Source organism: Lacerta agilis, chromosome 9 (assembly GCF_009819535.1).
Source record: "Lacerta agilis isolate rLacAgi1 chromosome 9, rLacAgi1.pri, whole genome shotgun sequence".
NCBI lineage: Eukaryota > Metazoa > Chordata > Lepidosauria > Squamata > Lacertidae > Lacerta > Lacerta agilis.
Genome location: NC_046320.1, coordinates 59,974,655 through 59,997,118, shown reverse-complemented (window position 1 = coordinate 59,997,118; position 22,464 = coordinate 59,974,655). Strand labels below are relative to the sequence as shown.

Below are 22,464 nucleotides of genomic sequence, written 5' to 3'. Positions count from 1 at the left end.
TGAGTCCTACTAGACTTGAAGGGGGAATCCATGTTTGCTGTGCACCTAACATTCCCCATTCATATCTAAAATGGGGTTTGAGGTAGAGTCCTAATTTTTGCATCTGTTTCAGTTGGGGGTGGGATTGCAGCTGCAGCAAGGGAGCAACAAATTCCTCTCTTTCCTCCAAGCCCTGTTCTGATAACTGAAAAGGGACTGACTTAAGAGAAAAATGCCTGGGCCGATTGATTGCAGAGAGGTAAACTCTAGGGGGAGGGGAGAAATTTGACTCCATTGGCATCTGAAGGCGAGCTTACTAATTCATGCTTTCCAAAACAACACACAAACCAAATCACAGTCACCTTTCAAAATTCGCACCTCTGAATTTTGCAATGCATCTCTCCAGCCAGGTAATGTGTCCAAAAGTACATATACTAGGGTAAATATAAAACACATGTATTAGTGGAAATGGCATACACAAATGCATTGCATTAGGGGGATTTGGTTTGCAAGAATGTGTGCATTAGGTAAAATTGCATATAGAGAAGTGTGTATTTTAGGGGTTATTTTAAGGAAAACACTGGTGAATTTTCACAAGGGCTGTTAAAAAATAAATTTGCAAACTGAAGTGGAAGTAGGGAGAGCTAAACTTAAGACTGGAAAAGCTAGAAACTCAGAGAAACCAAAATTGACATATTCATCAAACCCTAGCCTTGAGGGTTCAGCTCCCTTCACCCACACACCACTTTTGATTGAAAAATAAAGTCCCAGTCCTGCTTTTCATGCAGAGCACCGACTTTCCATGCAAAGGCTCCTGAGTTCAATCCCTGGCATCTCTAGGTATGGCTGGGAGAGACCCCTGCCCAGTCAATGCAGACAGCACTGTGCTAAATGGATAATGGTCTGACTCCTACATTCCCATGTAGGTGAACAGGGCAAACATGTGGCTACAACTGTTGGAGATTTATTCCCCGTGTCTGCAGTCATGGGATTGTTGTCTATCACATGATGGTGTATGTGTTTTCATTCCACAAAGTGGGAAGTGATGGAGACAGGATGTTTGTGTTACTGTGTTCCCTGAAGTGGGACTATTGTCCTTTGCTCTTTCTCTTTGTTGTTTGATGCTAGAGAGAGAGGGAGCAATGTTGCAGTGCTCCGTGTGTGTTTATATGTAAATAAAGTAGATTAGCCACAATGCTGAGTTGCTGAGGTCTGTTTATGCATGCTGCGAAAACTCTGTGGATCCCTAAGTGTGCTGATGCTTCTTGGTATCAGTCGCTGTTATGTTCGGGCAGAAGAAAGCTTTCGAAGCTCCCGAACGATTGACCAGGAGGGAGAGAACATGCCAGTTGGGTATGTGTCTCTGCCAGGGTCCTACACGAGAGTAGGAAGCTCCTGCTAACATGACTCCTCTGCTTTGGCCGTGTGAATGGTCTTCTAAACCAGTGAGCTGCCCTGAGGATTCCATTTCAGAATCAAGAGATGGGTTTAAAATATAATCAATAAATTACTACTGCAGCTGCCACTGTTGCAATTTCAACCCTCCACCAGAGGTATTGGAGCCAACCTAAATTTGATTCCTTTCTTCTTTTTCTTGTCCTTTAGTAACCCACCGTCTCTTCTCCCAGTGGATTTGCCACCAATATCAAGATGTAGAACCTTCACATCTGGTTCAACAGACGAAAAATACAGCTGCTCCGTCTCTGAGCTTGTGGCAGCGCCAGGAGGCCTTGTGTCACTTTTGAGCCAGCTTGAAAAACACGCCGATGAATATGAACCAGTAATGTCCCACTTTTCCTTCTCAGTAGTTGGAGGGAGGGTTGCGTGTCTTCCTAGGTTTGTGCAAACTCAGCAAAATGCTACAGTTTACCCGGTTGCAGCCCAGTGGAATTTTGCACCGTCTGTGCCAATTTGCAGATCAGAACTCTATCCTTCTTCATTCTGTGTGTACTGTACCATGTTGTTTTATTTTTATTAAAATACTCTGCTCTGGTCAGTTGGGACCTCCCCTACCCCCTCGCAGATGCTTTTAGGTAAAAGTGAAAACACCGGGTGATCCGAACAGGGATGTTTCTTTGCCTGTTGGATCTAATTTTCATATTTAAAAAGAAATGTCTGCAAGTAGATTTCAAATGGTCTCCGAGTGCAAACTGCAGAAGCTATTTTAGTGCATCCACTTAGAAAAGACACACAATGACATGCATACCTGACCTCAATTATCTCCTCCTTTGTTACAGGTAGGTAGCCGTGTTGGTCTGCCATAGTCAAAACAAAACAAAACAAAAAATTCCTTCCAGTAGCACCCTAGAGACCAACTAAGTTTGTTCTTCCTTTGTGTCATGCTATCTTGAACTATCCTTGTGCATTGGGGACGAGCGGATCAGTCTATTTCTGTCCCATGTCAGTTTTGCACATTTTCATTCATAGATCTTCTCCATCCTGTTTCCACACATTAATCTGCAATTTTTAAAGAATCCAAACAGAAATCCATTATTTAAAAATACTGGTTGGCGTTCACATTGATTAACATGACTAGGTTAGAGCAATTCATTTCAGTGGGTACTCTCTGATTAAAAACTAAGTTGAATACCACCCATTTTTTCTCAATTTGCATATTTCTAAACATGCTTTATGCTTAAAATATACTGTTTTTAAAACGTGGCAGAACATTTTTGAGCCAACAACTGCACTGCAAAATTCAGAGGAAAATCCAAGGGAGAGATATGTTCTGATCTGCACGTTAGTCCAGGAGGTGCAAATTGGTTTGTTCACAGAAATTGCATTCCTCAAATACCACCACATAGATAGACAACACATGCAGATCTATGTAGCTGTGTATGTGTATTGTGTTGCTAGTTCTCAGTCTGATACGTGCTGAAAATGTGCTTCCTTCCAGGAGGTGGAGCTCCATGTTGTCCTGACTAAATCAGAGAAGGGTAGCCTTGGTTTCACTGTGACCAAAGGCAATGATAACGTTGGCTGTTACATCCATGACGTCATTCAAGACCCTGCCAAAAGTGATGGGAGGTTACAACCCGGAGATCGACTGATCAAGGTGAGTTGGAATGAAGAAGAAGAAAAAGGACCACTTGGTTTGTTTCCTGTTATGTTGCAAAACAAATCCACAAAGAGGGTGGCAACACGAGGACAGTGGCTCTCCATTTGTGGAATGCTCTCCCCAGGGAGGCTCACCAGGAGCCTTCATTACATATCTTGAGGTGCCAGGCAAAAGCATTCCTCTTGTTATTGCGCTATGTATCTTTGTGTTTTGAAGAGTAGTATATAAATTGAATAGATAAAATTAGCAGATAAAACTTGGGGGAAAGGCAGAACAGCAGCGCTGAGGCTGTTGCTGCAGCAGGCTAAAGATGTTTGCAGTGGGCTAAAGGATTTGCAGTGGCCGTGCATATAGCCTGGTCTGCTGGAGAGACACCTCAAACCTAAAAGTTTCCATGATAGCCTTGTTAGTGTATATTTTTAACTACAGTGGCTGTCAGTGCAAGAACAGTTTACTTAACAATAGCTTGTGACGGCCGCATTGGTTGTACACATCCTTTCTACGGGCACATCACTGGTTCCTTTCAGAAATATTATTCCAACAAGCGTTTAAACTTTCTCAAGGTGATTTGCCTCTATGCATTTTTGACGTTATCCTTCTGAGTGCTTGCTTTGATGTTGGTTTTTATTATGCATTATTTGGTGCTGTTACATATTATTCAGTTGTGCATCTTTTCTCCAATTTTGCTTCTTGCAAGTTACTTTGAATGTGTTTTATGAGCAAATAATCGGGTATAAATTAAGTGATTTTCACTGAGAAGATGCTAGTATCCTAATTCATACTGTTTGTAGTTCTCTCTTCCAATCTACAGTGTTTGTATCTTGCAGTGTGTGTGTGTGTGTGTGTGTGTGTGTGTCAGTCATTACCTCACCTGAAGGGGTCCTTGTGCAAAAAATCCCATGTGCTTTTGTAAACAGCTTTGAATCTACAATCAAGTAGTATATGAAATTTGTGAAATAAGTAAATAAATAAAATGTCTGCCCCCTCTACCCCCCTCCCCAATCACCATGACAGGCATCTGAAGAAGTGTGCATGCACACAAAAGCTTATACCAAGAACAAATTTAGTTGGTGCTACTGGACATTTCCCACCCCCACCCCCCGACCATGACAGGCATTCATACATTTTGCCAGCAAATAATAGTGTCAGACATTCATTTCACTGTCTGGAAGTGCTGCTTAGGTTGTTTAAATCATTACCGCATCTCAGATCTCTCTCTCTCTTTCTTTGATATTCATCTTCACAGGTTAATGATACAGATGTCACTAACATGAGCCACACAGATGCTGTCAGTTTCCTCCGAGCTGCTCCAAAGACGGTCAGGCTGGTGCTTGGGCGTGTTTTGGAGTCACCCAAGGTGCCCATGCTGCCACATCTACTGCCTGACATTAACTTGACATGCCATAAAGAAGAACTGGGTAATCCAAACTTTCATGGCATCTGCCCATCCGTACTCTTTTGTTTGCAAAAGCAAAATATGTATGATGCTATTTCTTCTCCTTTTCCCCTCCAGGCATCTCCCTTGCAGGTGGTCACGACAGCCTTTATCAAGTGTTATACATTAGTGATATCGCTCCAAAATCTGCTGCAGCCGTGGAGGGGACTCTTCGTGCCTTGGATGTCATCCATTACATTAATGGGATCAGCACCCAGGGCATGACTTTGAAAGAAGCAAAGAGGACGCTGGAGATGTCGCTTCCAACAGTGGTGTTGAAAGGAACAAGGTACTTCCTAGGAATGGCTAAATGCTGTACTATTTATTTTCTTTATCCCTGCCTTCCATCCGTGATACAGCTCAAGGCGGCCTACATTGGACTCCTATGCAGTCTTCCATCCAAGCGCTGACAAGAGCCAGGTCGGCTTAATTTAAGTAATGTACATATATTTTGGGCCCAGGTTAAGACATGCTGAGGCCTTAAACTGTTGTCAAGTTTCAGAGGCCCCATAGAAAAATGCACTTTTTTGTAGTGCTAAGAGAAAAGGGTAACGAAAATAAGAATAACCACATTTCATATTTGCATATATACCAGAACATAGGCAAGGATGCAACTAAAAGCGAACAGTCAGATTACAGCATGTATATTGAACGTTTTGGTCAATCCTGCACAGAGATCACATGAGATCTCTTTCCAGTTAATAATGTGGTGAAGAATTGCACTTATTGACTATGGACTGATATCAGGTATATTTTGAACCGTTTGTACAAACTCTGCTTAAGAGTTTCTTCTTTTCTCAGGGATGGCCATCCAGTGTTTCCAAGGTCCAAAGGCCCCGATAGCTCAAGTCCAAGGTCAATAAAACATAATGGTAAGGGCATAAATACATACAAGTTTTACAAGTTGATTGTTACCTGCTAACGCTCAGGCACAGGATATAACAACTTCCTATTGTGCTGTGCACAGTTTCTCAAAAGTGGCAACAAGAGAATGGGTCTTTTCTGTGGTGGCTCCCTGGTTGTGGAATGCTCTGCCCAGAGAGGCTCACCAGGCACCATCATTACATGTCTTTAGGCACCAGGCAAAAGCATTCCTCTTTACCCAATCCCATGGTTATTAAATAGTCTATGACCTGTGAAAATGTGGGGGAGAAGACTGTTTCTGTGATTACTATTTTATTATTAGGCCGTCCATCGGTTTGCTTTCTATTTTTATTATGTTTTCATCATTGATGCTCTGTAATGCGTTTTTAATGATTTTCTCATAAAGGGTGGTATTTAAATTGATATGATGATGATGATGATAGCAACAACATCCTCGAAATTACATTTAAGAAAGATAAATAACTTTTAATTGCAAGATGGCTAAATTTCAAGTTATAATTTGATACTTATTGGTTTGTTGGAAAATAACAAATCATGCAATTTCTACACTCTTCTTGTAGGTCATTTACTTGGAGAACCCTATGGCAAAGCAGAAATAGGACCTGAGGCATATGCACCAAAAGTAAGTAACTGAGAACAGTTACTCTCTCCCCTTGTTGCTGCAGCAGGAGGAATTGTGCCACACAATGAAATCTTCGTGTTTTAAAGTGGAACAGCTATGCAGAGGGCAAATTTACATCAGTGGTGATCTTGGCTGTTCACATGGTCTTCAGCTTGTCAACAGCTGGAGATTGATCCAGCAGATTTCCTTCCTTTTGGTATCCTTCTGGCAGATGAAATCTGTTTCAGACAGAGGAAATTCCTTCTGCCAGTGGGAGAAAACCTTCCCATCCAGCATTTTTGACTGTTCAGTTCGTAATAAATATTAAATACCCAGTATTTAAGCAGAAGTAGACATGAATCAGATAATGCCATTTACTGGATTTTTTTAAAAAAAACATTAGATTAGTCAAGTTTTGAAGAGTCTGGAAAAGTTTATTTAAAAATTGCTTGTTTGATGATATCCGACTAGCCTCCTTCCTCGTGTCTTTCTGTAAGCCGATTCAGTCAATTGTTTAGCGTTACCTAAAAGTGCAGCTTCCCTCATTTCCTTGTACTGTCCCTGCTTTTGAATTCAGAGAGAAACCATAGTTGACTCTTAGGCCTGAACTAGGCAGGTTTTGTCTGCAAACCAGAACTGGAAACCACTATCAAACCATGGTTCTCAATTCTGGTTTGTGGATATAGGCTCTGGTTTGTACGAATCATAGTTTGCCTAGTTCAGATGTTAATAGCAAACCATTTTAAATTGGTCAGCAAGTCAGGGTGGGAAATGGAGCATGTGATTGGGGAAAGGTTCCTTCATTGTAATGCCAAACCATGGTTTGGCACTGTCATACCTAGTTAGATGATGACAGGGATTGAATCTGGGGCCTTCTGCAAGCTATGCATGTGCTCCAGCAGCGAGCTGCATCCTTCCCTGAATCGTGGGCCAAAACGCCTAAACCCATATTGTAACCAGTGCTTAAAGAGAAAACTGATTTACGATTCTTTGTTTTGTTAGGTTAATGGTGAAATGAACAACAGCCACTATCCAAAAGGGCCAGGGAATGTCACCGTATCTAAAGACATTAGTAGTCAGGCCTGTGATTTTTCCAGCTACAGTAACAACTCAGGTAAGGATGACAGAGTGGGACAATTTTGTATCTCTCTCTTACAAAAGCTTTTAGGAGTGCACTGAAACAGTAAAATGAACAAGGGTGCTGTGCCTACGTATTCTAAGTTGTATTGTCCGGCTTCAGTATAATGTTCTTGAACAATAATGTGTTAGAACTGTATATTTTCTGGGATGCTATTCAACCAAGTCTTACCTAGCATTGACCCATTGAACTTAATCAGTATGGCTAAGTTAGGGCCGTGATTTTCAATGGGTTTACCACCCAAAGTGCTGTCCGGGTATACATGGTGTTTTGCTGTGAACAGGCCTCTTCCTCAAGGAGCTTTCAATATAGATTTCCGGATTGCACCAGAGGAAGGGTTTGGGAAACACGGAGAAACAGAGACAAATTGGATGAACGCAAGCAATGGTAGCTGAGTAAACTTGCGTAGATCGCACAGTCCTATCATAATTTCATTCTTTTCTGAGGAAGGGGAGGGGAGAGTGAGTCTGCTTGCTTCTTTTTCAAGGATTACCTAGCACTGAGAAACAAAGGAGAGCTTATCTAAAAATTGTGTATTGCCTTTCAGCAAGGGGAGCGGGTGCTTTGCAACTCCATGGCTGGAGTGCACATGTTTCTCATTTTCTTCTCCCTGGCAGCAACAGCTATGTGACATTGTTTTATTTTAAAGCAGAGGTGCAAGACGATGATTCTTATGATGTGGACGATCACAACGAAGTCATTCAGTACCTTTTAGATGTTGTAGATGAAGAAGCCCAGAACCTGCTAAACCGTAGTAACGCCTCATCTGGGAACCACCTGCCAGGTACAGTCAAGTGAGCCATCAGGGAAAAAATCCCACTAATAAGAGACCGTTCCAGAGTTGATGTACTTCGCAAGATTGAATTTTATTAGGCCTGCAACTCATTTCTTATTAGGTCGTCGCTATCTGTGATGCAAATGCCTTGTTACTGCTAATTCCGTCTGCACGCTCATTAACTTCCAGGGAAGCTTTCTCAGCCAGAGGTTGCTGATAAGCATTGCTTAAAGTGAATCGATGGCAAAATCGCTGATCTTTAGCAGTCGCAGAGTTCTGCATGACATAGTTTCAGGCTCAAAGCTGGAGGCTCCCATTTCAGCGTATCTTGCAAAAAAATAAACACCGGCCTGTTGTGTATTTGAAATGTTTTGTGTGAGTCTTGCTAAACCACAGCATTTTTTTTTCCTTGAGAGAAGGGGCTTTTTGGTAGTGGTGCCTCAGTTGTGATGATGTGTCATGAGCTGGCCGGGTGCAGAGGACTGGTGGGAGGCACCAGCTGGGGAACCCCCAAGGGAACCCCCAGGGGAAGAAGGCTGGGAGCCAGGGGATTGGTGGTGGGACAATGATGAATGGTCAGAGGGAGAAGAGGGAGCAGACTGGGAGGAAGAGGTGTCAGAGTGATTGTGTGTGTGTGTGTGTGTGTATGTACTCAGGCCAACATCTGGTGACAGCAAACAAGCAGAAAAACTAATGAAGCGTGATGAAAGCATAAAAGGCTCATAAACAGGAAAGTCAGAAATAGATCCCTTCCCCAAAGTTGGTAGCTTATTTTCCAAAGCCCCTTCAAACGATTTGCTGAAGAAATAATGCGGTTCCTTTAGTGTTTGCGTTTCAGCTGCTGGTAGTTGCTTCCTACCCTTAATTATTGTGCTTGGCAATACTATTCGGATAGCTAAGCATTTAAGGAGCAGCATCTGGACCTTTTCCAAGTTAGCCCCATGGATGTAGTAAGGAATTCTTCTTTTTTTCTGGCAGGTCTCCTGTGTCTTTTATTAGTTGTGTGGCAGGCAGATGTTCAACAGGGGGAAATCTCCAGCAGCCCCCTCCCCCTCCCCCACAGCCCTAGCCTTCATGAGGTTTTGTTCAATAGTGGCACACACTTTCATTTAGTGAGTGATTAAAGCCTATCAGTCCTGATCATTTGTGTGGGTTTTTTTCTTATTTTTTGACACCATGTTTCTCTCCCAGTAGAGGCAAATGGGAAACTTGTAGAAGAGAAATCAGAAGACACAGACTGTGATGGGTCATCGTTGCCTGACGATTTCCCAGAGGTAAAATAAATATGGTAGCAGGAATTTATTAAATAAATAAAAAAAACTTTTTGCACTGGTTTTATATGTGGAATTGTTCTATATATGCAGCTATTTTTACTAGTTTTCACTTTTTATTTTTGCTTTGTCTGTAACCGTTTTATTTGTTTTCATAATTGTATATTTTACCTTATCTCCCCCCACCCCGGGACCTTACGGTAAAGGGCAGCTTTAAAAAGAAAACATAAATGATTAAAATTGTGCAACTTCATCTGCTGATATGTGATTGAAAGCCATCCAAAATATTGACTGTCTGGCAATTCCCATAGTGTTTTTAAGTATTATAGAAACTTATCAGCGCCTTTGGCGGGTGTTGTGGTTGTCAGCACAAAATGGTGGCTGTAGGCAGCAAAAAGAAAGAGGTGACACTATTCTATATTCTCCCATCGCAAAGAAAAGGACTGTATAGAGTAAGGCACAGAATTTTTTTACAGAAAAGTTTTCCACCTTGCTAGTTCCCCGCTATGTAATTATAGTTCATTTTACAAATGGTCTTGTTCTGTCTTTCTCCTTAGCCACCCCAAATAAATGGCTGTGAAGAGTATTGTAATAACAAAAGGATTTCTGAAAGGTGAGATATTTTTTAAATGGAGATACACACAAGGCCAGTCCTCCTTAATTTGGCTCATATTTACTGGTTTTGACAGTTCAAAAAATTGAGCCAGTCTCATGACTTGAAAGTACCATTGTGGATGAGCAGGTTGTTGTTGTTGTTGTTGTTGTTGTTGTTGTTGTTACTATTATTAATCTTTTGCTGGAGCCAGTAGCAGAAGAGCCTTCAGTGCAGCATTCAAAGTATTACCTGATGGCCACCATCCAAAAGCAATTAGGGTTGCTTAAGCCCATCAAAAGGAATGCACCAAAGCATGCTTAACTATTCTGGATTGTGTCCTCTGTCTGTAGGGATTCTTACGTTACATGGGACACTTGCTTCCTAGAAATAAAAACACCGTGTGATAATATAGTCTTAGCCACACTTAGCGATATACTTGAAACCGGTGTTTCTCGCTGTTGCATGGAACCCAACAGCTTGGGCTCCATCTGCACTGTGCATTTAAAGCAGCACCATATCACTTTATAAACAGGCATGGCATCCCCCAAAGGCTCATGGGAACTGTAGTTAGTTAAGGTTTCTGAAAGTGCTAGGAGAACGCTATTCCCCTCACAGAGCTACAGTGCTCAGGGTGGTTTGATGATCAGTTCCTCTCCCCAGGAGACTCTGGAAATTTTAGCACTGTGTGGGGTAGACAGGTCTTCTAACAACTCTCAGAAGAAGATTGTGGGGGGGGGGAGGCTCGTTTAATCTCATTGTAAACATGTGATCCAGTGACAATAAAGTATTTCTGTTAAGAAGCCTTAACAAGCTGCAGTTCCCAGAATTCTTTGCGGGAAGCCACCCAGTGGTGGGGCCGGATATAATGGGCACATGTTTCCATGTTCCATTCCATATTTCATGTGGCATGCCATGAAGGTCAGGCTTCCTTTGCCGTCTGTAGATTATGCTTCGTTTTCTGTGCCCTCGTAAAATGTTGAATAAGATGGCCATAAAAACGCAAATGGAAACTACCTTCCTCACATGAGTCATACTAAGAATTGGCATATATAATCTAATTAAGTTGGTAATTCCTACCTCATTTGAACTTCCGCTGATTGGAATGTTTTGTTTCTTAAGATTATTATTTTTCCTTTGTGGTGGGAGGAGCGGACACCGTTTGGGGTCTTTTTAAGGAAATGTTTGTATTTTTAAGATTACCCCAGCAACCTCTGGTGGGTCAGGGAGACGACGATGAGATTACCTGGGGAAGTGACGAGTTACCGATTGAATCAATAAACCAGCAGCAGTCTGTTAAAGGTAAGCAATCAAAGAGAGAGGGGCCATTTCACAATATTTTTGGTCTTCTGCAGATTACCTGTTTATTAAGTATTCATTCTGATTTGCTTCCACATAGTTTATACAGAGGTTAGATTTTGTCCCATCTTTATTAAACAATTGTTCTGACTCTTATACGAGGGCGGTTATAGACCAATGATGTCCTTGCTAGGTGCTTAAGTCTTTCTGTCAGTCATTCAGTCATCCCACACTTATCCTGTCACTTCCCTAACCTCAAAGACCTGGCTTTCTTTTAAAAGTGGGCGGTTGTCATTTTGATGAACTATTAAATTTGTATACCACACTTCATCTGAAGATCACAGGGTGGTTCGCAACAAAAAAATACAAAATGAGAACATAAAGTACATAATAAAACAACAACAAACCAATAACCCTCCCCCTTCCCACAAACACATTTAAAAGGCCATGGAATGTTCAATCAGCAGAAGGCCTAGTTATAGAAATACATTTTTGCTTGGCGCCCAAAGGTATGTTATGAAGGTAGCAGGCAAGCTTCCTTAGGGAGAGCATTCCACAAATAGGGAGCCACCACAGAAAAGGCCCGTTCTCGTGTTGACACCCTCCAGACCTCTTGTGGAGGGGGAACACAAAGAAGGGCCTCACCTGATGACCACAGGGTCTGGGACGGTTCACATGGGGAGAGGCGGTCCTGAGACGTTTAAGGCTTTATAGGTCAAAACTAGCATTTTGAATTGAGCCCAGAAACTAATTGGCAGCCAGTGCAGTAGGCCAGGATTGTGTTACATGCTCAAGACATCTTTCCCCTGGCTGCTGAATCGCTGCACCTGCTGAAATTTCCGAACTGTCTTTCGAGGCAGCCCCACATATAATACGTTGCAGTAATCTAACCGGTAATCTCCTAGGCCTTTGACTAATTAAACAATCTATAGCCTTTGAAACTGGGAGGGGTTATTGTTTTCGTTTGTTATTTTGGTAGGTATTTTTTGTGTTTTTTTATATTGCGAAATTGTGCTGTGACCTTCGGATGAAGGGCAGTATAGAAATTTTAAAAATAATATTAAAAACATTTAAAATACATAGCTATCCTCAAAGAATCCTGGGGACTGTGGCTCACCTCCCACAGCACCCTTTGCAAACACGGTTCTTGGGAACCTTTGGGGTAAGTCATGTGATTTTAAAATACGGTGTGCTTGTCAAGAACAGCCCCTTAACCTCTCGGCAACAACCCTTGAGCTGTAAGACTACGGCTTACTAACCAGTCTGCCTTGTCTACAAAATGCAGTGAATTAGCCTGGCATAAAAGATCTTGCACTGTACTCGATGTGCAAGGAACGTTAACAATGCAGATGGTTATTTATTAGTTTCTGATAAATTTGAGCCGACGTTCACAAAAATCTGAGAAAAGCGCTGTTGGCAGCAACCTTTGAAGCATCAAGCATGGAGGGATAATGAGAAACGGGGGTTGTTTGCCACCCAAGTTATTTATGGGGGAGCCTTTAGAAAAGCAATGATCATGATACGTTTTAATCAGCCGCTGACAACTTGAAAGTGGCACGTGCTGCCATGCAGGCAACTGCTGCTATATTTCATGGGGTGGCACCGTAACTGGGCTGCCCTCTTTAAGGTGGATTTTTATAGGCACTTATAAATCCCATCTCCTTCCTGTGCCAGATTGCCCTTTAGTCACTGACGAAGAGCTTGCCGCACTTCCGATCGTCCAAGTACTTCCTTCGGGCAAATATACAGGGTCCAAATTGAAGTCAACTATCCGGATGCTGCGAGGCCTATTGGAACAAGGCGTCCCTTCAAAGGAGATTGAGGTGAGTGCACACTCCCTTGCGCTGTGGACACAATCATTAGAGTTGGAAGGGAACCCCAAAGGGTCCTCAAGTCCAACCCCCTGCAATGCAAGAATCTCAACTAAAGCATCCATGACAGATGGCCACCCAACCTCTGCTTAGAAACCTCCCGTGAAGAAGAAACCACAACCTCCCGGGGGACACTATTCCACTGTCGAACAGCTCTTACCATCAGAAAGTTCTTCCTTTAGTGGGAATCACCTTCATGTAACTTGAAGCCATTGGTTCAGGCTTTCTCCATCTTCCATGTGACAGCTCCTGAGGGACGGCTGTCATATCTCTCCTCAGAATATGAGAGGAGATAACATGGGAATGCAAACAGGTCTGCTTCACTCACCTCTGATTCTCAGTGGACATTTCCCCTCCGAAAACTCAGGTGGTTTACATCTGCTTTTTGTTTTTGTTTTATTCCCCTACATTCTTACATGTTTTCTTACACGCACACCATAAAAACCAATCTGCTTACACATACTTTAAGCCTGGCTCGGTCTGTATTAAAAAAAATAAATCCGTGTATTGTCCCACCACCCTTCTGAGATTTCCACACCTATCAGCTGATCACCCATTCCCACCACCCTTCTGAGCAATACCCCTCCCCACTCCCTCACTATATTTAAGGATCTGGTGACTTCTGTTTCAGTGTATCTGAAGAAGTGTGCATGCACACGAAAGCTCATACCAGGAACAAACTCAGTTGGTCTCTAAGGTGCTACTAGAAAGAATTTTCGATTTTGTTTTGACTATGGCAGACCAACACGGCTACCCACCTGTAATTGTTAAATGATGTTAGTTAACTAAGAGCCTAAACGTCTCATTACAGAATCTTCAAGACCTAAAGCCTTTGGATCAGTGTTTGGTGGGCCAAACAAAGGAAAACAGGAAGAAGAATAGATATAAGAACATACTGCCTTGTAAGTCCTGAAATTTCCAAAAGGTCACTTGTAGTTTAATTTATCTCTTTATTCTTTCCTGGAGGGTTTCCAAAGGACCCTCAGCTTGGTAACTGCACGCGAATTCTCTGTGCTAGGAGATAATCTGTATTGATTGTGTCGATAGAGGTGCGATGGATGTTCCCCAAGGTGGGATTTGGTGAACTGAGGATGAAGGGGAGAGTGAGTGGGTAGGGTGGCTCCTTTGCGGCGTGTGGGCCTTGGATCAGTGGCAGGCATGCCGAAATGGTTACCCAACCAGCTAAAACATGGTACACCAGCCCTGCATAAGTAGCCCACCTGACACTTGATAAATATCTTGTTTCACTTTCTGCTTGGGGTTTTGCATCCTTTCTCCCCCCCCCCCCTTTCTCATCCATAGAGGACGATGCCTTAGTGAGTCACAATCTGCTTGGTCACTTTCAAGAGCCGTAGTTTGATATTGTCTGGGGTTTGGGAGGGATATTTCGAATTAAGAAAAGGCTGGAGAAGTGCCAAATTGGAAAGCTGTGTTTAAGCACCAAGACTGTGGGACGTACCAAGGCAGCTACGTGAATGAGAAATATTGCTGTCCTCATTATATCCAGTTTGACCCTCGGATGCAAGCCCTGTGTGCCTAGTATTAGGTGTTTGGGTGGTAATGGCATTCTGTTTGACGCCATAAGTGCCAAGTAAACTCTCCTGAGACTGAATCCCATGCAGCCTGTTTCCTGAGAGCAGTTAATATGTGCCACTATATTCAGATACATTTAAAAGATCTCACTTGAGCCAATGCCCCCTTTAAGAAAAGGACTCCCAACCAAAACATAAGGCTAGGTCACTGTGACACATGCACGGACTGTACAGCAAATAATTTAGTATCCTGTCCTGGTTATCATGCTGCATCCAGCGGCTTTTTTTTGCATGAAGGTTCGTGCCTCACTAAACGGGCACTAACCTTTACCCTGTGTCCGTTCTGCTTGGGCAGAGTTTACACAATATCCCACTGTTCTGCTGCTAAACCTCTGTATTCATTTCCCAAGAGATACTTAGCGGGAGAAGCAAGTTCCAGAAATGCACAGCTCCATCAAATTTCACAACAGAATCTGAGCTTTATGCAGACACAGTTCGGTGTTACAGATTGCACAGTATATTGAGACGTTTATTTTCCAGGATGTGATTCCTGCTTGCTTGTATGAAGTGGTGCTAGGATCATTGCCCTCTTATGCACAAAATGTATGAAAATCCTCATCAAAATAACGAGCTTCATATTCAGAGATCCAAGATCTGAAGCCACCTCCTAGGAAGGTTCTTGAAGTTCTTCCTGAAGGACTATAGCCTCAAGTTACTAATCATCAGGAACTGCAGAGAGATGTACTTGAAAAATGTTGGTTTTTCCTGCATGTGATGTATTTGGCTGCGGCCATGCCCCACTTGAGAGCTTCCCAGGGCTGTCCAGTTAGCTATTGTTGGAGACAATAGTGCAGGATTCAGTAGAGCTGACCTTTGGCTTGACCTTGCAAGCCATTTCTTACATCGTTCTTCACCATTTCCCCAATGCACTTTATTCTGACTCGCATCTAGGAGGCAGCTTCAGAACTGACAGAGAAGAGGAGAAAGCAGGTGTGTGAATCTGACTTGAGTGTGCAGTTTTCATGCATGTAAATGTCCTAAGTGGGGGAGAACATTGCCCTCACCCCAACAGTGAGCTATTAAGTGACCTATCTCCATATTTGGAATTCGAGCCCTCACTGCTAAGGAAATGCACATGCCTTTTGGACTACACTAGGAAGGAACTTGCACACCTGCTTTCCCACATTTTTTAGCATTGCATCCACAGCTGTTCCAAGGCATTTTGAAGAAGCTATGAAATAATGTGATTTCATGTTGTTGTGTTTGAGGTTAGGCTGTGAGCCTTTGGCATAGCTCACTAGTCTCTGTACTGTGACTAAGCCTAAGTATATGTAACTGAAATAATTATTCTTCCCATGTTTACACCTCCCCCCCCTGTTGTCCCCTCCCCATGTCAAATTAAAGATTGTAGACTCTTGCGGACAGAGTCCTATCCTGTTGAACTTCCTAAAACTTCATGCAAATAGATGTCATAGCCTCACTCACCTCACAGAGTGTTAGTTGTGGGGGAGGAAGGGAAAGGAGATTGTTAGCTACTTTGAGACTCCTTTGGGTAGTGATAAAACGGGGTATCAAATCCAAACTCTTCTTCTTCTTCTTCAGTAGCAATAAAAGCAGTGATAACAAATCACATTTTAAATTCCTGGTTCTTCTGTTTTTGGAATTGCAGATGACACCACAAGGGTACCCCTGGGGACCGAAGGTGGCTACATCAATGCCAGTTTTATCCGGATGCTGGTGGGGAGTAAGGAATATGTTTATATTGCTTGCCAAGGACCCCTCCCCACCACTGTGGCGGACTTCTGGCAAATGGCTTGGGAGCAGAACTGCACTCTCATAGCCATGATGACCCAGGAAGTAGAAGGAGAAAAAGTCAAATGTCAAAGGTACTGGCCCGACGTCCTCGGAAAAACCACGATGATCAGTGATAAGCTCCGTCTTGCTCTGGTGAGGCTGCAGCAGCTTAAAGGCTTTGTCATTCGAGTTATGGAGCTAGAGGACATTCAGGTAAGGGGACAGAGTGTCACACTTTGCAGAATGGCTTTGTGGGAGAGGGGAACTGAGAAGTTGAGGGGGCACGCCGTGAGGTGCAGATTTGCTGTTTCGGTTTGTTCCTAGTATTATTTCTTAAACATGTTAGTCACGTGTCACCCGAAGGTTTCCAAGCTACTTACAGCAAAGAAAACATACACTACATAATACCATGAGGGAAAGGGAATATAATACATTAATATTCATGCAACATAATGTCCGTGGAAAAACAAACAAACAAAAACCCCAGCTGTATAAATAGTAGTGAACAACATTAACAGTACTCAAATAGTGGAGAGAGAAAACTCTATACGAGATAGCTGCCTGTTGGGTTTTCGAAAAGTGGAAGCGGAGGCTATGCCAGGGGCTGATTTTCGCATTTGCTTAGAGACTTGTTACTCTTCACGGAAGCCTCAATTCTTGCTCTTTCTTTTTTATTTTTATTTTAAATTTAAAATCTAGACTGGCGAACTCCGGCGTATTTTCCACCTAAACTTTACCGCCTGGCCAGATCATGACACACCTTCTCAGCCAGATGATTTGCTCACCTTCATATCCTACATGAGGCACATCCACAAATCAGGGCCGATCATCACTCATTGCAGCGCAGGGATTGGACGATCAGGGACGCTTATTTGCATAGACGTGGTGTTGGGGCTGATCAGCCAGGATCTTGAGGTGAGTGACTATCCATTCTCCTTCCTATGGTTATTTGGCTAGCTTGCTTATTTTGCATCCACCTTTCTTCTAATGCAATTGAAAGGAAAGATACAACATCCCCATGGGAAGTATAGCTTCAATTTTGATATATACTCAGAGAATTCACAGGTTAGCTGCCCTAGGTGCCGTTTTCTTCTGAGCTTTTAACATTCCACTTACATTAGCGCTAGGCTACTTTTCAGGTCCCTCTATGCTTTAGAAATGTGTGGAAATTAACCATGTGCATTTGCATAATACAGTGCCTCACACCTCTGGGCAAGACTAGCTGCATATCCTTCGCAGAATATGTATCTGACTTGAGCAAGTTTTCCCTGGGGTCAGAATTAGATGTTCAGTGGTGCACCCAGGCCTAGTGGCATCTGTCAGGGATGCAGGTGGCGCCGTGGTCTAAACCTTGTGAGCCTCTTGGGCTTGTCGATCAGAAGGTTGGCAGTTCAAATCCCTGCAACGGGGTGAGCTCCCATTGCTCTGTCCCAGCTCCTGCCAAACTAGCAGTTCGAAAGCATGCCAGTGCAAGTAGATAAATAGGTACCGCTGCAGTGGGAAGCTAAACGGCGTTTCCGTGCGCTCTGGTTTCTGTCACGGTGTTCCGTTGCACCAGAAGTGGTTTAGTCATGCTGGCCACATGACCCACAAAGCTATCTGCGGACAAACACCTGAAAGCGAGATGAGCGCCACAACCCCATAGTCGCCTTTGACTGGAATTAACTGCCCAGGGATCTTTTGCCTTTCCCTTTTACTTTTACTGGCTTCTTCCAAACATCTGCAAACAGCAGGGCAAGGGGGCAGCCTACAGTGAAGAAGCAGCAAATGGGAAGAGGGGTGCTTAATCATTCCCCCACTTGCGGATGTTCACCTGCAATCACCTGCCCCACCCCAGGGTTATTGGCACATTTTGCATTATTGCATTGGAAGGCGGCTATTTAGAGTGCCCTATTCTGTGCCCAAGAGGCACATAAAAGCAGGCCAGTTGCCACAGCACCATGGAGAGTTCCAAGTGAGCAACTTGCTCCAAAAAGGACTGAGGCCTTTGCCTTCAGCCCACCTCTTCTATGCTGGAGAACTGCAGACTCTTAAAGGGCCAACCCTTTGGTTTGAAGGCAGACACTTCCTGTTTGCTCCATAGCCCTCCTGCCTAGTGCATTCATTGGACCACTCTGCTGGCAAGGCAGTGTGGGAGGCTCTTAGTTCCTTAGGGGATGGTGAGGGTCACGGCTCTGGTTCTATAGACTCTGGTGATTTGGAGATCTAACTCAGCAGCTTCCTGCCAGCCCAGGCAGCCCTTGATCACCACTGGCTGCCTCAGAGTCAGAAACCTAATGGAACTTCTCATTAGGGTCCCTGTAGCCATTGATTCAGTGCCTTGGTCACTGCTTAGAGTCTGGGGTGATGGCAAAGAAGGGGTTTCTGCGGAGGTTAAGCATCCACCTGCCACTCCCCTGCTGCAAATCTCCCCCTCGCCCTAGAGGTGTTCTGCAAAGGCCCAGAGCCAAGACTGCTGCTGCTGAACATGTATAGACAGCCTTAGAGACAGAGTTTGTTTAGGGTGCTGGGAACTGTAACTCTGTGAGGGATAAGCATCCGTTCCTAAGATCCTTTGGGGAAAGCCATGCACTGTACTCTGAATGAGTTTTATTTGTATGTCATGTGTGCAGTCCTAGTTTTAGCCCTGGTGCTTTCCAGACCAGTGGTGCCTACCAGCTTCTTCTTTTTTCCTTTGTCAGTTTGACATCTCTGACGTCGTGCGCACAATGCGCTTGCAGAGGCACGGCATGGTGCAAACGGAGGTACGTGTGTCCTAACTCAGTTTCGCTTCTGGTTTCTTTGGGAGCTTTTCTCCCGCATATCCCTCTGAACAGTAGATCAAATAGCAGGAAGGTGAGGAAATTTCAAAGCAGGGAACTTGGATACAGGCGGCAGCACTGCATGTTTCTGCAGGCAGGTTTGGCACCTACAAATGCATTTGCACTTTTGCAGATGCTGTGTGTAATCTGAGCCATTTAATCCGTGAGACCAGAATGTGGAGGGAATTCAAGATCACGATACATTCATAAGGCCCAAGTTCTAGCCTTAGCATCACTGCTTGAAGGATTTGGGGTAGTGACGCTGGAAACAGCTTCCACCAAAGTAACTGGAGAGCTGTTGATGCAGCTTGTTAGAATAGACAGTCTTGGACTGGCTGGCTCAGCCTGTCTCCAGACTGCCACTGTTTTGCAAGTGGGATTCAATTGCATAGCAGCCAGTTTGGTTTTTTCCCAATCTAAGCACTCTTGCGCAGCAAAACCACTTTTAAAAAACAACAACCAGGTAAGGAAAGTGACACAAAGATGCATGATGTGAGATGACAATCATTTGACAGGAAGTCGTATAACCTTCGTGCAGACAAATCCAGATGGATGCTCAGTAACAGTCATGCAAACAAATCAGAATGAACACACCATAAAGAGATTGGCTAGAAATGATCTCAGTTGAAGGAAGATCCTTATACAGTCATCTGCACAGGAAATTCCTTGAGAAAGGAGCATAAAGCACCCAGGGTCATGAAAACAATTTCAGGTGGCTGTGAAAACAACCTTTCTGAAGCCTTGGAGAGCTAATGCTAATTCGTTTAGACCAGGAGTCACCAGCCTTTTGGGGTTCTAAGAAAATGTTGTGGGTGAGCACCACAAAAATATATATCCATTTCATGGGGTGGGGAGGGGACTGCTGATGGACAAGCCCTCCCCCCAATAGAAAAATCAGCAAAGCACCTTCAAGGGCACCTCCCCAAAAAACAACAGGCAAACAAAGAGCAGGCAGTATCCCCACCCCAAAAAGAAAATTCCTGCAACCAGCAAAACCAGAAGACCAAAAATTGGAAGCGGGCCCCTGCAGGTACCTGAGGGTAAAGTGGTGCTCATGGGCGTTCGGTGTCCCAGTTATTAGGCTAGATGGACAGAGGAACATAGAAGCTGAGTAAGCTGTGTTATAATGAGTCACAATATTGGTACACTTAGCTGAGCATTGCTTACTCTCATGGGCAACAGCTCTCCAGCGTATCAAATGGGAGTGAACTTAGAATCATAGAGTTGGAAGAGGCCACAAGGGTCATCCCTTGAGCTAGGTCCCTCCCCCCAAATAGCTTCCATACAAAACGGCATAAGGCCTTCACGGTTCCTAATCTTTTGGTTTTGTCCCATTAGCAGGGCACTGACTGAACAAAGCAGGTTCCTATTTGTTTAATTTTTTTGCACTAGATTAATAATGCTGGTCTTGCAGTGTTCCCCAGGAGCAGCATGGATGGTTGGCGGGGTTGGATTTCTGACTTCAGCCCTCTTCTGAACCACCTTGCGGAATTGCCCTGGAGGTTGTGAGAAAGGACGGCACGCTAGTTAAAGGCCCAATTGAAGAAACGGAGCAAAGCTGTACACCGGTGTAATCTGTGGGGTGAAGGATTAGGATGCAGCTGTGTTTAGTGGCCCCTCTGTATTGCAGCCGCTTTCTGCAGTTCAGAATTGGCGTTCCCGTGAGTTTATACATCGTTTCCTCCTTTTGCAGGACCAGTACGTTTTCTGCTATCAAGTTATCCTGTACGTCCTAAAACGGCTCCAAGCGGAAGAAAAGCCAAGAAGCAACTAAGCTGTTACAAGTCGAATATGCATTTAAGGGGGAAATGAGGTTCTTGAATAATTTGGGCATATCTACACTACAGAGTTAAAACAAGTTAAATGTCTATGTGATGTCTCCCTAGGGGAACAGTAGTTTGGTGACAGACTTGAGACTGGGATACTCAACGCCTTCATCAAACTACAAGTCCCAATAATCCTTTGGGAGAAAGCCATGGCAGTTGAATTGGTGTGAAACCAGTACGTGTGTGTGTGCGTGTGCATGTGTAGTGTAGCTGTGCCCTAGGTGAGCTCTGCCAATAGGATTCCAGTTCCAATCTCGTATCGAGTACCACTGTAACCCCCCTTTTTTCAACAGGTTGGGGGTCTTTGTGCGTCCTATATATTTAATAACACTGCAATTTTTTGCAGCTTTTTCGAACTATGATAAGCAATTGACATATTTTTTTAAAAAAGAAAAAAGCCCTCCTTCCTATTTTTAAAGAAGTATTAAGTTTTCTCTCCCTCCCAACTGTTTTATAGTATATTTCTGATGCAAGGGATGGGCGGTTGGGAAATGAAAACAGTATTTTATCCTGGTGGTCTTTCTTACTGGTAAATTTTTATTAGTCTGTTTTTAAGCATTTTGTTTATAGCGGAGCAGTCTTTTTTTCCAGCATTTTTAATACAGTAGAGCTTTTTATAGAAAATACTTGAAATCAGTATTTAAGCTTTACAGAACAACTTACTAGCATAAGGAAAAATAGCAAATGTTTACTGTATTACACAATGTTTACTTGATATAGAGTCTTGTGTATATATTTATATACTTTTACAAAAAAAAGTTCAATTATCAGATGTCTAAGCTTATAACTGCTGGGACGTCTCCACAGTGTAAATAAAACACTTTTAAAAGAGAGTTCGTTTTCATACGTCTTCTGTCAATTTGACCTGTTTTTTCTCTTCAGCCTCAGATCCTTCTTGCTTTGATCCCTTCCACCTTCAAACATTTTTGGAATATATCAGGTATTTCATTGGAATTGATTGTGCAATTTGACGCACACGAAAGATAAGAGGCAAGGAACGTTGCTTCGTCATTTTATTATTTGTACCCCGCCCGTCTGATTGGGGTGGTCCGGCCACTCTGCTTCCTTTCTGCAGTTAACTATCTGAAGTCCCTCTCTTGTTTTGCTTCTTGGTAAGTTAGACCCCCCCCCCCTAATTTTAATTGGGGTAACCCACCTTGGGACCTGCTGGTTAAGGGTGGGTAATATATTGAATCATCATCAACATTGTCTCATCTCTGTGCCTTCCATGGACCTCAGTGTATCCTCTTCTTCTCACAATAGTAGTACAAGCACCACTACCCCTCTCTCTCTTCTGTTTGGTTTTCCTTTTTCACTACTTTTCGCTTTTTTGCCTCTACAGTAGCAGCAGTGGCATGGGCAAACTGCCACATTCAACAGGGAGGTTTGTCTGGCGCCTTCATTATATATCTCCCTAGGTGCCAAGCGAAAATGTTTCTCTTCAACCAGGCCTTTGTCTCATTAACATTCTGTGTTTGTAAGGGGTGTGTGTGTGTGCTATTGTTTTGTTGCTTTTGTTTATTTGTGCCTTTCACATTGTACAGTGGTACCTTGGTTTTTGAACAGAATGCGTCCCAGGGGTCCGCTCAACTCCTGAAACCGTTCAA

The 22,464-nt window shown here is 43.4% G+C and overlaps 1 protein-coding gene across 7 annotated transcripts in view; it reads left to right on the top strand.

The window, feature by feature from the left end:
- The window catches only part of PTPN13 (protein tyrosine phosphatase non-receptor type 13), a 107,971-nt gene extending 86,281 nt beyond the window's left edge, over window positions 1-21,690 (top strand). For 4 of the 7 annotated variants that reach the window (XM_033160650.1, XM_033160655.1, XM_033160654.1 and 1 more), the window contains 17 exons: window positions 1,585-1,759; window positions 2,876-3,034; window positions 4,284-4,455; window positions 4,551-4,761; window positions 5,274-5,344; window positions 5,918-5,979; window positions 6,961-7,072; window positions 7,746-7,880; window positions 9,063-9,145; window positions 9,700-9,755; window positions 10,933-11,036; window positions 12,708-12,856; window positions 13,716-13,806; window positions 16,106-16,443; window positions 16,930-17,145; window positions 18,912-18,974; window positions 20,725-21,690. In XM_033160650.1, the coding sequence (XP_033016541.1) occupies window positions 1,585-1,759; window positions 2,876-3,034; window positions 4,284-4,455; window positions 4,551-4,761; window positions 5,274-5,344; window positions 5,918-5,979; window positions 6,961-7,072; window positions 7,746-7,880; window positions 9,063-9,145; window positions 9,700-9,755; window positions 10,933-11,036; window positions 12,708-12,856; window positions 13,716-13,806; window positions 16,106-16,443; window positions 16,930-17,145; window positions 18,912-18,974; window positions 20,725-20,805 (2,278 nt within the window). In that variant the 3' untranslated portion in view covers window positions 20,806-21,690. The remainder of the gene's footprint in view (window positions 1-1,584; window positions 1,760-2,875; window positions 3,035-4,283; window positions 4,456-4,550; window positions 4,762-5,273; window positions 5,345-5,917; window positions 5,980-6,960; window positions 7,073-7,745; window positions 7,881-9,062; window positions 9,146-9,699; window positions 9,756-10,932; window positions 11,037-12,707; window positions 12,857-13,715; window positions 13,807-16,105; window positions 16,444-16,929; window positions 17,146-18,911; window positions 18,975-20,724) is intronic. The other 3 variants (XM_033160656.1, XM_033160652.1, XM_033160651.1) reach the window with 2 other exon arrangements.
- The last annotated feature ends 774 nt before the right edge of the window (window positions 21,691-22,464 follow it).